The sequence below is a fragment of the Ictalurus punctatus genome, chromosome 4, assembly GCF_001660625.3.
Source record: "Ictalurus punctatus breed USDA103 chromosome 4, Coco_2.0, whole genome shotgun sequence".
NCBI classification, from domain to species: domain Eukaryota; kingdom Metazoa; phylum Chordata; class Actinopteri; order Siluriformes; family Ictaluridae; genus Ictalurus; species Ictalurus punctatus.
The window spans coordinates 32,318,116-32,334,091 of record NC_071284.1 but is presented as its reverse complement, the minus strand read 5'-3'; the positions used below and the strand labels follow the sequence as shown (position 1 = coordinate 32,334,091).

At 37.6% G+C, this 15,976-nt stretch overlaps 2 protein-coding genes across 2 annotated transcripts; both read right to left on the bottom strand.

The window, feature by feature from the left end:
- Positions 1 to 928: 928 nt before the first annotated feature.
- Positions 929 to 4,436, bottom strand: LOC124627829 (extracellular calcium-sensing receptor-like). The gene is made up of 6 exons (XM_053678322.1): positions 4,228 to 4,436; positions 3,815 to 4,106; positions 2,832 to 3,623; positions 2,494 to 2,721; positions 2,256 to 2,379; positions 929 to 1,836 (listed from the first exon to the last, which is right to left on the bottom strand). The coding sequence occupies exons 1-6, from the start codon at positions 4,434 to 4,436 to the stop codon at positions 929 to 931; spliced, it is 2,553 nt and encodes an 850-aa protein (XP_053534297.1).
- Positions 4,437 to 10,901: 6,465 nt separating this feature from the next.
- LOC108264102 (extracellular calcium-sensing receptor-like) lies at positions 10,902 to 14,220 on the bottom strand. The gene is made up of 6 exons (XM_017465405.1): positions 14,006 to 14,220; positions 13,587 to 13,878; positions 12,641 to 13,432; positions 12,272 to 12,496; positions 12,046 to 12,169; positions 10,902 to 11,809 (listed from the first exon to the last, which is right to left on the bottom strand). The coding sequence occupies exons 1-6, from the start codon at positions 14,218 to 14,220 to the stop codon at positions 10,902 to 10,904; spliced, it is 2,556 nt and encodes an 851-aa protein (XP_017320894.1).
- Between the last annotated feature and the right edge of the window lie 1,756 nt (positions 14,221 to 15,976).

Genomic DNA, 15,976 nt, shown 5'->3' with positions numbered 1-15,976 from the left:
CCTACATATATAATATAGTCTCATACATACAGTGAGAGGAAATATGTACTCAGACACTTTCGTTATTTTTTATACGTCCAGTTCATTTATCCACCTTAAATGTACACATATAACATCCTTTAACTTTTTACTTATAAATATGAACAACAACCTGTGTATACATAAGCATAATCAAGGATGTTTACAAAACAAAATGTATTTGCAGGGCTTTTGAGAGTTGTGTTGCATGTACTGCTTTGTGAATCATTTGTTAAGTTCCTGGATAACATCACAATTGTCATTTTCATTGATTAAAAGGTATAAACAGCAATAGCGTCATGAGCTCGCTGGCAGATGGCGCAGTATTAAGTGTGTAAATGTTTAATGGTGCCACGCGGTAGTGTTTCCATGTCCTGTTCTAGTTTCATGTTTCATGCCTCAGTTCTAGTTAAATGATAGACTCCATATGTGTATTAGCTACCTAGATGCTAAGCGGTAGTGTTTCCATGCCCTGTTCTAGATTCATGTCTCATGCCTCGGTTCTAGTTAAATGATAAACAGGCTTAACTACGTTTAAGTCCATTATGTATGTGTTAGCCACCTTCATGCTAAGCGGTCTTGCTCTCATGTCCTGCTTTGGTTTCATGCCTTGAATCTCGCTTCATGCTTCAGACTGCATATCTCTGCTCTTGTTTTTTGACTTTGTGTTTGGAATAAAGACCTTGATCTGCACTTGCTTCCGCTATAGTTTCGTTACATAACAAATAGACACAAGATTAAAAATATCACGCATAACACTGGCTAACTTTGGTATATTGGCACATTTTATTTCTATTAAATTACATAAAAAATATATAAATGAAAATTTACTTCATATAACCTTTGAGGTTGAGTGGATGATATAGATTATATTGGATATATATTAATCATGAATATTTACACTATTAATTTATTGAACTGGCACCTTTCCCATGATTTGCTTTTTAGTGTTTTTCTCTGGCTTCAACATGATTATGTAACACTTTGGAAGAAAGATAGAGAATAATAAACCAAAGCTTGATGCTAAAATAGCAAATATCTCTACAGCTACTGTAAATTTTCCAGGTGAACTGACATAAGCAGGTATAAAAGCAATCCAAACTGCACAGAACATTACCATGCTGAATGTTATGAATTTAGCTTCATTAAAATTATCTGGAAGCGTCCGAGCTAGAAAAGCTAAAATAAAACATAAAAATGCTAAAAGTCCTATGTAACCCAGCACAGCCCAGAAACCTAAGTTTGAGCCCAAATTGCATTCAAGAATGATCTTTTCCTTATAGTGCGTTAGATTTTTGAAGGGGAAAGGAGGGGATATTGTCAACCAAAGCACACAAATAAGAACCTGTATGAGAGTGAAAAAAAGTACACTGAGTCTCTGCTGCGGAGGCCCAAACCATTTCATTACATTACTGCCTGGAAGTGTAGCTCTGAAAGCCATTAGTACCACTATGGTTTTCCCCAGTACACAAGAGATGCAAAGGACGAAGGTGATCCCAAACATTGTGTGACGCACCATACAGGACCACTCAGAGGGCTGACCAATAAAAGTAAGTGAACAAAGGAAACACAGAGCCAGCGAGACAAGCAGCAGGAAGCTCAGTTCAGAGTTGTTGGCTTTTACTATTGGTGTGTTTTTATATTTTAAAAATATAAATGCTATTACTATTGTCATCAGTGAACCAACAATAGAAACCACTGTTAGCAAAATTCCCATTGTTTCCTGATAGGACAAATATTCAACTTCCTTCTTTACACATTTATTCTTGTCTGCATTTGACCAGTAATCTTGCTGGCACCGTTCACATTCAACTGAATCTGTTATAGAGTGAGAGAAAAAAAAAAAAAAACACAAAACAAGTTAAACATTTAATAAATACAAGAAATAATTAATTTAATACGTAAGAAATAGGACTGCAAATTCTTGCCATTACCACAGTCATCTCTTTAATTGACAAGTTGACATAATTGTCATACTACTTTTGTAGAATGTTACAGACAAATAATTATAACAACAACAACAACAATAATAATAATAATAATAATAATAATAATAATAATAATAATAATAATAATGATAATAATAATAATAATAATAATAATAGCAACAATAATACACTATTATTATTATTATTATTATTATTATTATTATTATTATTATTATTATCATTATTATTATTATCAGTAAAAGTAGCATTTGTTATATAATATTTTTCTTCTTTAGGAATATTCCAGACCTGACATATTACTGATCTCTCCAGCAGCACATGGTATGCAGTCGAAACAGCAGATGGGCTTTCCTTTCTGCACAGCTTTCCTTGTTCCAGGTGGGCAACTCTCACTACATACAGATTTTGGCACCTTGTTTAAGTAGAAAATGTGATTACTTGACCTAAAATATGATCTATATTATGAAGTCATTCTGCGATAATTAATTCCATTGACACCAATTTGAATTTTCTTCCTTATACTCACTTGATTTGTATTTTGTGCCCAGACAATTGAGGCCATATTTACTGCTAATCGATTCTTACCAGGAACTGAGGAGTCATAAAGTCCAACTGTAACAAATTCATACTGACTTTCTTTAATTTTTTGCCAGTTTATTATTTCATATTTTGCAGGAGGATCACCATTTTCATCAAAGTAAACATCTTCGCCATCTTTTGTCTTAAAACACACTTTTTTCAGGTGTTCTAGAAACTGATTGAATAAAGTAAAGTTATGGGCATTTTTGCCTGCTTGTTTAAATGAGTGCAGCTTGGTATATCAAAGTTAAAAATACCAATCCCTTAAAAATACTGTTAACTTACTGTGAAAGGATCAGGCTGCGTCTTTGTAGGACATGTTTGTTTGCAGCCAAGAAGTTCATGGAGTGTATGAGCAATGGCATAAACTCCTTTATATACATTATTGAAAATGGGCATCATGGACATGTCAGTGAAGGTGTTTTTCACTTCAGACAGTTTCTCTTCACCTGTGCAGATTGGCATGCCCACTGAATTATTCTGTCCTCTATATGTACAGGTAAACAAAGCCTCCCAGAATTTTGTAAAAATGGCACTGCCTACTGATTTCAGTGGTTTTACATCTAGAATGAAATCCTTCAGGCCTGTTACAGTTGTTTTGGGAATAGCTAGCCCTATGGCTCCTTGCAATATATTGTACTTATCCAATGTGGCTGCTACTGGATCAGCAATCCATCCCTCGGTTCCCACCCACTGATATCCAGTGATGTTGTGTTCAGCAAATACTTGAAGTAAAATCTCAAATTCCCGGGGAGTGACAAATCCCACTATCACTCGAGAAGTAGCGCTTTTAATTTGCTCAACAATTCTCAAGACTCTTTCTTTTGAGTATGTTCTAAAAAATGGAAGGGAATATTCTACACATATACCCAGTTGTTCTGCAATTTTAATAAATGCAGCCATTCCACTGTTACCATAGTCATCATCTCTTATTATTGCTCCCACCCAGGTCCAGCCAAAGTTTTTGACCATCTCTGCAAGTGCTATGGTCTGGTAATAATCACTGGGAATAGTGCGCAGGAATGAGGGATATTTCCTTTTATCACTCAGACACTCACAGGTAGAATAGTAACTTATCTAAAATTAGATTTAAATACTTATATCAGGAATAACAGTCAGTCAGTATTTTTCATACTGTGACATAACATCATAAGTTATAAATGAGCTATAAAATGCCTTAACATCATCTCACCTTTAGAATAATTATCATAATCATTTAGTAAATAATTATAATTATAGACATAGTAAAAAAATGCATCAATTCTTACTAAGGGGATGCTGAAAGGTCCAATACTCTTTGCTATAGCCATGGACACTGATGAATATGTCTCTCCTATTATGGCTTGCACATGAGCTGGCTTTGTGCAGGTCTGATCCGAAGCTGAGTTCTCATTTCCATTCACAAGCGTCATTGCTACTTTGATCCCCTGTGCTGCAGAACCACAAGTATCAAAGATCTTATAGCCCAATGAGACTCCAGGCAGTAAAGACGAACTGTTGTTGATCTCCTCTATTGCATAGATCAAGGTCTGCGAGTACTGGAAAGCTCTGAATTCCATACTAGTTCAAAATCAGATAGAAAAACATTAACAATAATGACAGAATAAGATATTTGATATAATTACATTTGGTATTATTAGTAATTAAATATAATATTTCACTTAAAGTTTACACTGCTTACCTTGTGCACTTCACAGGTGGCGTAACCAAATAGGACAAGTCTGTGATCTCCCATTTAAAATGGAAGGGGAAAATTGCTCCAACTAATATATCACCATTCTTCCATAGCTGTGGGTATACAGGCTCTCCACGCAGACTACAAGTCTCTTGTGCAGTATATGAATTGATGATGGCCATTGCCACATGAAAAATAATAAATATTGACTCCATCTAGCTATCCAGCTTTAGAGAAAAGAAAAACCTATAATATATGGTCTGATCTCTCAGCTAACTGCACAGAAAGAATAGGTGGTATTTATATAGAAGAAAATGTAAATCCTCCATGGTAAAGTTATACATGTGGGTCACAGCCAAAGAAGGCGTGGCATTTCTCTTCTAAAATAAATGGGCCTTTATCTCTGTATGTTTGGCACATTAGCTATTTTTATTTATTTATTTATTTTTATTTATTTATTTTTTTGGGGGGGTTTCTCATGTAGAATAATCTGAACTTCATAACAATAATAATAATAATAATAATAATAATAATAATAATAATAATAATAATAATAATGTGACCCTTCTTAATTTTCCAATGCCATTGTGTAAATGATGCGCTAAGGAGAACCTTCTGTCAGGTCACGTGCAGAATGCCTTACTACCAGTTTAGTTGTCTTATGTGGAATATGACCTTCCTAATTTTTCAATCTTTTTCTTAACCCTTTGTTGTCATGGATATTTCTTATATTGCCTAATTCAGTATACTCATGCTGTCATCATTAAATACATGCTGATATAGGTTTATGCTTCTTTCTATATTTCATATAATAATAAAAACACGTTTATTTATTTATTTGTTTGTTTGTTTGTTTGTTTGTTTGTTTTCCATTGCAACTGACAAAAGCCAACTGAAGATAGGCTAGACATGCAAATAAATTTATAAATTGACTAGTTTTTAAGGGTAATGCATTATTTTGGACATTTTGGAGAGTTGGGTATTTCTAGAACTGCTGAGAGATTTTCATGCACAGCATTTTCTAGAGTTTACTCAGAATGGTGCAATAAAAAAAAAACATCCAGTGAGTGCTGGATCAATGGAGAGGTCAACAGCGAATGGCCAAACTGGTTCAAGCATCTCAGAGTGCACAACACATTGAACCTTGAGACAGATGGACTACAATAGCAGAAGATGTCAGGTTTAAAAAAAAATAATAAAAAATTACTCTGGCACTTACACCTTTACTCTGCGCACTTTGCTTCGTCTGGAACTCAAGTAATTTATCTTGTATGGTAGCACTACTTGTATTTGTCACACTCTCACCGGCAGATGACGCAGTATTATATGCCGATTGGTGTAATGGTGCGACGCGGTAATGTTCCCATGTTCTGTCCTGGTTTCTTGTTTCATGCCATAGTCCTAGTTAAATGATTGCCATGTCTAGTTTCTTGGTTCATGCCATAGTCCTAGTTACATGATTGGCATGTCTACTTCAATGGGTAAATGGGTAAATGTGCTAAGAGGTAGCTTTCCCATGTCTGGTTATAGTTTCGTGTTTCATGCCTCAGTTCTAGTTTTTGTTTAGACCTCGTTTCCCATTTCCTGTACGATTGACTTTAGCTGGACATAAAGACGTTGATCCTGCACTTCCTGTTCCAGTCTCATATCGTAACAGAATACTGCACCCACTTACCATGGAAGTAGCAGGAGAGTACCATGTTGGGAAATGCTCGGATTACTGGCCGCATTTCTTGTCCGTGCAGTTCCCTCAAAGGTACGCCGCCAAACTCCCACCAGAGACAGCGGGATTGGGGAGCTACCCGCTGGAGTTCCTCTGCCACTGCCAGGTATATTTCTGCAGCCTGGCGTATCCCAAGCCTAATAAGTGGAATGCCCCAGCCTGACCTGCCATTCCACCTTTTCTACAAGTGGATGGACATGCTAGAATCTGCAGCTCCCAAGCCCCAGCCTGAGGTCAACATGGCAACTTCAGGGTCCCAGCCCGAGGTCAACGTGGCAACCTCGGAGCCCCTGCACGAGGTCAACAAGATGACCTCGGGGGCCCAGCCCGAGGTCAACCTGGAGACCTCGGGGCCCCAGCTTGAGGTCAATGAGGTAACCTCGGGGCCCCAGCCTGAATTCAACATAGCAACCTCGGGGGCCCAGCCCGAGGCCAAAGCGGCAACCTCGGAGCCCCCGTCCGAGGTCACCAAGTCGACCTCACTTATCGCATTAAGACCTTCTCCCTTGTTTAAAGAAATAGTTCAATACGGTGTAGAGTACAAATTGTCGCTATATGCTGATGATTTGTTATTGTATGTAACCGATCCTATTGCCTCTATGCCTGCTGTCTTGGATGTTCTGGAGACCTTCGGTGTTGTCTCTGGTTATAAATTAAATTTGGCCGAAAGCAACTGTTTTCCCTTCAATACTGCAGCATTTTCTCTCTAACAGTCAGATCTACCTTTTCGATTTAGTCAGTCAGGGTTTAAATACCTAGGTATCAACATGACACGTTCTTTATCTAATCTTTTATCAGCAAATTTCACTCCCCTTATCTCAAAGGTTAAATCCAACATTCAGAGTTGGGGTAACTTCCCCCTTTCTCTAATTGGCAGGATCAATGTCGTCAAAATGAATATATTACCGAAGTTTCTTTTCTTGTTCCAGCAAGTTCCTCTTTTTCTGCCAAAATCATTCTTTGATACATTGGATAATATAATTAGTACTTTTATTTGGGGTGGGAAGCCACCAAGGGTTTGTAAATCTTTATTGCAGGAATGTAGACTTTGTGGAGGACTTACATTACCCAATTTTCAATTCTATTACTGGGCTGCGCACATCCATAAACTTTGCTACCGGGTTAAATCTCCTGAATCTTCTTGGTGTAAATTGGAACTATCTTCTTGTAGGGAATCCTCTTTATCTGCTTTACTTTATTCCTATCTACCTACAAAACTCTCCCTATATACTGATAATCAAGTTGTCCTCAACACACTTAAGAGTTGGCATCAATTTGGATGGCGCTTTAAATTTGTAGGTGCATCCTCTTTGGGTTCTTTAGACAACATCCATCTATTTCCTTCATTGTGTTTGGACTCCACATTTTCAGTGTGGTATGACAAGGGCATTAAACAAGTTAGAAATCTGTATGTCGATGGTGTCTTTGATAGCTTTGTCAATCTGTTATCTACTTATGCCCCCATACCCCCTCCCCCTCCTCCCCGTGACGCATCACTTACGTTATTTTCAAATTTGGAGTTTCGTTTCTAGATGTTTTTTTTTTTCTGATTTCCCCTCTGCGCCTCCTGAACAGGCATGGGAAAGCTTGTTTTCAAACAATCAACATCAGAGAGGAATGATTTCTAGGATTTATGATTTTATTCTGGCACTAGGTAGTGAGGCAAGCACCAAAATTAGGAATGCGTGGCAAATGGAGTTAGGAGTACAGATAAGTGAGGAGTGTTGGGAACATGCTATAGGGAGGGTACAGTCTACCACTTCTTGTGCTTGTCTTGGACTTATCCAGTTCAAAGTTTTACACAGTGTCCATCTGTCCAAGTCGAGACTTTCTGCAATATATCCGAACGTAGAGGACAAGTGTGATAAATGCCATGGCTCTCCCTGTCATCTTGGCCATATGTTTTTCTTCTGCCCTGATCTCCATGGTTTTTTTTTTTTTTTTTTTTTTTTTTTTTTTTAACATAATGTCCACTATCCTCAGGGTAGATTTAAAACCTTGCCCATTGATTGCTGTATTTGGTATTCCTGATGCCTCAGTTCCATTGAGCTCGATACAAAAGGATGTTATCGCTTTCACAACCCTTATAGCAAGACATTCCCTACTGTTGCATTGGAAGTCTGATAAATATCCATCTATCTCCCAGTGGCTAAAGGACATGATGTTTTTTTTTTAAAAAACTCAAGAAAATAAGGTATACGATGAGGTGTTGTACTGACAAGTTTTTTTTTAATAAATGGCAACCCTTTGTTGCATATTTTATGGAGTTACAGACACTTCCCACTTAAATTTTTGTGCCTGTTATTGGGTTTTACATTATCTATATAACCAGCGATAGTTATTGGTTAGCCATGATGAGCTGGGGTGGGGGTGGGGGTCGTGGTGGTACAGGGGGGGTGGGTTGTTTTCCATGTTTGTATTTTTTAATTTAGTTTTCCTTTGTTAGTATAAAAAGAAAGAAACTGTGAATGATTGTTGCTGTGCTTTAGTCAGTTTGTTTTTCTTCTCAATATATTTTTTGGGAAGTAAAAAAAGGAAATGTTCAGCAGAAACGTTCAGAAAAAATGTTCAGCAGAAATGTTCAGAAGAAAGGTGTAGCAGAAATGTTCAGTAGAAATGTTCAGCGGAAATGTTCAGCGAAAATGTTCAGTGGAAATGTTCAGTATAAATGTCCAGCAGAAATGTTCAGTAGAAATGTTCAGTAGAAAGGTTCAGCAGAAATGTTCAGCGGAAATGTTCAGCGAAAATGTTCAGTAGAAATGTTCAGCAGAAATGTTCAGTAGAAATGTTCAGCAGAAATGTTCAGTAGAAATGTTCAGTAGAAATGTTCAGCAGAAATGTTCAGTAGAAATGTTCAGTAGAAATGTTCAGCAGAAATGTTCAGTAGAAATGTTCAGCAGAAATGTTCAGCAGAAATGTTCTGCAAAAATGTTCAACAGAAATGTTCAGTAGAAATGAAACTGGAGATTGTATGTTTGAGCTGAAATTAAAAAAAAGAAAAGAAATAAACAACGCGACCTCGGGGGCCCAGTCCGAGGTCAACCTGGCGCCCTCGGGGCCCCAGTCTGCCCGAGGTCAACGGAGCGACCTCGGAGCCTCCATCTGAGGTCAACATGGTGACCTGAGAGGTCCAGCTCAAGACCTACGGGGAGGTCTAAGCTCCAGAGCCCCAGCCCGAGGTCAACCTGGCGACCTCGGGGTCCCAGCCCGAGGTCAACCTGGCGACCTCGGGGCCCCAGCCCGAGGTCAACCTGGCGACCTCGGGGTCCCAGCCTGAGGTCAACCTCGCGACCTCGGGGTCCCAGCCTGAGGTCAACCTGGCGACCTCGGGGTCCCAGGCCAAGGTCAACATGGCGACCTCGGGGTCCCAGCCCGAGGTCAATGTGGCGACCTCGGGGCCCCAGCCCTGTTGAGGATGTCGCCCCGTGTCCCAGCCCCCCTGGGGTCGGTGCTCCGCCTGTCTGCTGCCCGGTGGAGGCCGCTCTGTTTCCTTATGCAGCGAAGGACTGGTTACACAGGGGATTAGTTGGAGGGGGTTGTACTTTGGCACTCTGGGAGAAGCGCCTTTAGAGGGGGGTTCTGTCATGATCTTGCCGGCAGATGGCGCAGTATTATATGCCGATTGATGTAATGGTGCCACGCGGTAATGTTCCAATGTTCTGCTCTGGTTTCTTGTTTTATTGCCCTGGTAATTGGGGTATTACTCATGTTTGTGCACACAAAAGCAATCATATTTCTCAGAGAATAAGGTTTATAGTAAAAATTATTTTTAGGTCAATTTGTTTCTTCACACTACACCATTTTTTGCACCATTTTGCTCCACCCACTTAAATTTGTGATATTGTTATAAGATGCTAGTTCTAAGATTTGTGACCAATCCTGATAAAGCAGATTTCAAAGTACTCAGGGGCATGTGATACTTGGTAATTATCAAAAACATGTTGAGATTTATAAACAATGTGGACACCATGCATCAATCACTGCTAAGCGGAGCTTCACCGATTCAGATTTCAAAAGGCATTTCACACAACTAGCATTGCGCTATCGTGACTGAACTTAATAAGTATGTTCATCTGTGGTCTCTTTATTGTATCTTAGCAAGAACTGGCCACTTGGGGTACTATTTGCAAAGAGTGCTCTGTCAATAGAATGGACTACTAAGACATGGTTTACACTTGGATGACCCTGCTTAATAAGTGGTGTAGAACGTTTCAGCAGCACCTTGGTCCAATATATATATATATATATATATATATATATATATATATATATATGGGTCATTTTGGCACCCATGTGCAGTTGTTCTAAGTAGAGCATTTATACACATTTCATGAGGAGCACTATACTGCAGCCCACTAATAATGAGGCTGGTGTTTCTGTGTGCATGTGTTACTTAGTAAAACCAACCATGGGAAACCTACCACTGGAAAAAAAAAAAGCAGTAGCAGCCTTACAGCAGCTGTATGTAGGTGTGTCATACTTTGGTCTACTGTGAAATAACATGGTACGATGTATGTAATAGAGTAATACAGATGATAGTTAGAGAGCACAAAATATTGAGTAAATATCTATGCTACTACTGAATGCATCTAACATGTGGCTCATGCAAATGTATTAATACAAACACCTAAAATTACAAGACGAAAATTTTCATTCCTATTGTACCATTATTCAATTGTTTTATTAGGTTTTCTTTGTTGCTCTACTATGTACACACCATCACAATTTCCGTCACCTGTGAATGAAATGTTTAAGAGCACACAGTATGGACACAACATGAAAAATATCATGGGTAAACTCAGCAATTTCTAACATTGCATTATTTTCTAATTTATTTAAATTTCCAATCATCCCATTATTTTTAATTTAAAGAAATTAGGTTCAGGAAGGTTTGAGGTTCAGGAAACTATATGCTTTAAATGGGTCCATATTAACCATGCATATTTATATTATTAACTTATTGAACAGGCACTTTTCCCATAATTTGCTTTTTAGTGTTTTTCTCTGGCTTCAGGATGATTATGTAACACTTTGGAAGAAAGATACAGAATAGTAAACCAAAGCTTGATGCTAAAATAGCAAATATCTCTACAGCTACAGTGAATTTTCCAGGAGAACTGACATAAGCTGGAATAAAAGCAATCCAAACGGCACAGAACATTACCATGCTGAATGTGATGAATTTAGCTTCATTAAAATTATCTGGAAGCTTCCTAGCTAGAAAAGCTAAAATGAAACATAAAAGTGCTAAAAGTCCTATGTAACCCAGCACAGCCCAGAAACCTATGGTTGAGCCCAAACTGCATTCAAGAATGATCTTTTCCTTATAGTGCAATAGATTTTTAAAGGGGAAAGGAGGGGATATTGTCAACCAAAGCACACAAATAAGAATCTGTATGATAGTGAAGGCAAGTACACTGAGCCTTTGCTGTACAGGCCCGAACCATTTCATGACATTACTGCCTGGAAGTGTAGCCCTGAATGCCATTAACACCACTATAGTTTTCCCCAGTACACAGGAGATGCAGAGGACGAAGGTGATCCCAAATGCTGTGTGGCGCAGCATACAGGACCAATCAGAAGGCCGGCCAATGAAAGTAAGTGAACAGAGGAAACACAGAGTCAGAGAAAAGAGCAGCAGGAAGCTCAGTTCAGAGTTGTTGGCTTTTACTATTGGTGTATTTTTATATTTAAAGAATATGGTTGCTATTACTATTGTCATAAAAGAACCAACAATAGAAACCACTGTTAGCAAAATTCCCATTGTTTCCTCATAGGTCAAATATTCAATTTCCTTCTTTACACATTTATTCTTGTCTGCATTTGACCAGTAATCTTGCTGGCATTGGTCACATTTAATGGAATCTGTTACAGAGTGAGAGAGATACAAAATTACAGAACAAGAAAAAATTAGATATATAACAGAAATAATCAGCTAAACATATGTCAGATTAATAAAAGTACTTTTTTGTTGTTTTGAGCAGTTCACATATATCTAGTTAATTTCTAGCTAAATGTATATTAGTAGTAGTAGTAGTAGTAGTAGTAGTAGTAGTATTAATTGTCATCTTTTATCTTTCATTTTTAGGGTTATTCTGTACCTGTCATATTACTGATCTCTCCAGCAGCACACGGTATGCAGTCAAAACAGCAGATAGGCTTTCCTTTCTGCACAGCTTTCCTTCTACCAGGGGGGCAACTCTCAGTACACACAGATTTGGGCAGCTTATTAAAATAGAAATTGTAGTTACTTGAATAATACTATGAAATATGTATTTATATGATTATTCATAAAATTTAGACTTTGCATTTTTTCCTTATACTGACCTGATTTGTATTGTTTGCCCACACAATGGAGGCCATGTTTACTGATAATCGATCATGAATCGGAAGAGAGGAGTCATAAAGTCCAACAGTGACAAATTTATACTGATCTTTACTCATTTGCATGTTTATTATTTCATATTTTGCTGGAGGATCACCATTTTCATCAAAATAAACTTCTTCACCTTCTTTGGTCTTGAAACGCACCTTTTTAAGGTGTTCTAGAAACTGACAGAATAGAGCAAATTGTGGGGTGTTTTTTTTTTAGCAAATTGTTTTTTTTGTTTCTCCTTTTAATTAAATTAATGTAAGTGTTTGTATCAAATACTTGAATAGAAAAAAAAGAAACTTTCAGAATCAATATTAACTTACTGTGAACAGATCTGGCTGCTTCTTTGTAAGACATGTGTGTTGGCAGCCAAGAAGACTGTGTAGAGTATAGGCTATGGCATATACCGCTTTATAGATATTATTGAAAATTGGCATAAAAGACATATCAGTAAAGGTGTTTTCTATCTCAGAGAGTTTCTCTTCACCTGTGCATATAGGTGAGTCCTCTGAATCATTCTGTGCTGTAAATTTGCAATTAAACAAAGCTTCCCAGAATTTATTAAAAATTGCACTGCCTACTGATTTCAGTGGTTTTATATTTAGAATGAAGTCCTCCAGACCTGTCACCTTTGTTTTGGGAATGGCTAGCCCGATTGCTCCTTGTAGTATGTTGTGCTCATCTAGTTTGGCAACTACCGGATCAGATATCCAGCCCTCAGTTCCCACCCATTGATATCCGGTGATGTTGTGTTCAGAAAGTATGGGCAGCAAAATTTCAAAATCCCACTGAGTGACAAATCCCACTATTACTCGAGATGTGGAGCTTTTAATTTGCTCAATTATTCTCAGTATTCTTTCTTGTGAGTATGTTCTAAAAAATGGAAGCGAGTATTCTAAACATATGTCCAGTTGTTCTGCAATTTTAGTAAATGCAGCCATCCCACTGTTACCATAGTCATCATCTCTTCTTATTGCCCCAACCCAGGTCCAGCCAAAGTGCTTGAGCATCTCTGCAAGTGCTAAGGTCTGGTAATAATCACTGGGAATAGTGCGTAGAAATGAGGGATATTTCCTTTTATCACTCAGACATTCACAGGTAGCAAAGTAACTGATCTAAAATTAGATTCACATACTTATATCAAGCATGACAGTCAGTCAGTATTTTTCATACTGTCACATAATATAATGAGTTGTAAATTAGCTATACATTGGCTTTCTATCATCTCACCTTTAGAATAATGTAAATGTAAATAATGTAAATTCTTACTAAAGGCATGCTGAAAGGTCCAATACTCTTTGATATAGCCATGGACACAGATGAGTATGTCTCTCCTATTATGGCTTGCACCTGGGCTGGCTTTGTACATATCTGTTCCGAGATTGATTTCTCATTTCCATTCACAAGCGTCATTGCTACTTTTACCCCCTGTGTTGTGGAACCACAGGTATCAAAGATCTTGTAGCCCAATGATACTCCAGGCAGTAAAGATGAACTGTTGTTGATCTCCTCTACCGCATAAATCAAGGTCTGTGAATACTGGAAGGATCTGAATTCAAGACTTGTTAAAAAACAGAGAGAAAATCGTATGCATGATTCTGTAAAGAATCTAATGATATCATTAGTGCTGATATTTTAATAATTTAATATAATAAATATTTCACATAATATATATATATACTGTTTACCTTGTGCACTTCGTTGCAGGTGGCATGACCGCATAGGATGAGTCTGTCATATCCCATTTAAAATGGAAGGGGAAAATTCCTCCAACTATGATATCACCGTCCTTCCATATCTGTGGGTATGCAGGCTCTCCACGCAGGCTACAAGTAGTCTCTTGTGCTGTATATGAATTGATGATGGCCATTACCACATGAAAGAGAGTAAATATTGACTCCATCTAGCTATCCAGGTCTAAAGAAGAGACAGATTGATAATGCAATGTTGTACATGTCAGCTCACGGAACAGAATTAATCGGTGATATTTATATAGAAGGAAAACAAATTCTCTATGGTAAAGTTACACATGTGGGTCACAGACAAAGGAGGTGTGACAGTTCTATTTTGACAGAAGTGGGCCTTTACCCTGTTTTATCTCTGAGTTTTTGCCACATTAGTTGTTAAAAGTAAAAACATCCTCATGTACATTTTGTGCTGTTGAGAACCATCTACAATATACGGTACAAGATGTTTTACTGGTATTTAGTTATGTTATATAGGATATCTCTTTCCTACATTTTGAATCTTTTTCTTAACTCCTTGTTATCTTGGCCTTTTTTATGTTCCTTATTGCAGTAGATTTATGCTGTGCTTGTTAATTCTATGCTGAAAGTTTTATATGGTATATGCTATTTTTCCATAGCCAGAAACACAAACAAACCTGCTTCAGATTACTTCAAGTCAAGTTAAGTCAAGTCAATTGGGTGTTTACTGTCATTTCTCTATGTAGCTTTTATACATTGAAATGAAATGTCATTTCTTCAGGACCATGGTGCAACACAGAACAGTACAAGGCTACATAAAGTACAATACACAATAATGTGAGACAAGTGCAGGGCAATAAATACAAAGAACAGAACAATAGATATGCAGGACAATAACACAAAAGACAATAAATACACAGAAAATGGGCAGTAAACTATTTTGTTCAGCAAGATGAAAACAATTACTTCAGCAGGAAAATACATTATTATTATCATTTTTTTTAACATAATAGTTCATAAGTAACAGTAAGAGTCAACAGATAAACAAGTAATAGTTTTCTTATCAGGATTACCCGAACATTTGGTTGAATGACCCCAAATGGACATTGCAAACTTTCTGTGACCGTAAGGTTTGTCTATCCTACATTTTTATTAAATATTTATAATTTAGTATAGTAAAATTTGAACATTTTATAATTCCATCATACTTGTCTTTGGTTAAATATAAACAAACAATACATTGACGTCTCTATATTCCACAAAAAAACTGGCCTGATCCACCTAATTTGGGCACAGTGAGCATGGGGCTGCTTCAATTGAAGGTCAACCCTTCTTCAGACTGTTTTTCATGGGTTCACTAGTAGTTAATTCATAGTAGTCACTGTGTAGTTAATTTTATTATCCTGGCTATGCAATTTGGCCATGACATGTTCAGACAGGTCTAACTAGGCCTCTATGTAAACAGCTTTCATTAACTTAGTCAGTAGATTCTGCATTCCAAGCTTTTGTCCTCTTTCCAAGCTTGTATCAAGTCATGTATGAGTGTTTTTAATCAGACTGAAAACATGAACCCTCCCCCCTTGTGTTACAGCATCCATCTTTGGTTCTGTATACATTCACAAATACTGCTCTACTATGGAGATGCACTGTACATTACCAAAGACTTCTACCACTGTCTTTGTCTATTGTGTCTTGCCTACTGTATTGTCTGTATCAACAGCTTTTTTTACCTTTAATAATCTACCTCTATAATGAACACTTCCAGTGCATTTACTGGCCTAAGTATATCTTGTGGGCCTTTAAAATGTATTGTGGGGTACGATGCAAGGACGGGGCAGGCATGTGATGGATAGTCTTAGAAGAGCTTGACCCTTACAACAGAAACTGGCTTTCAGAACATGGAATGTTACTTTGTTGGTGGCAAAAGTGTAGTTAGTGGAAAATAGGGTGAAA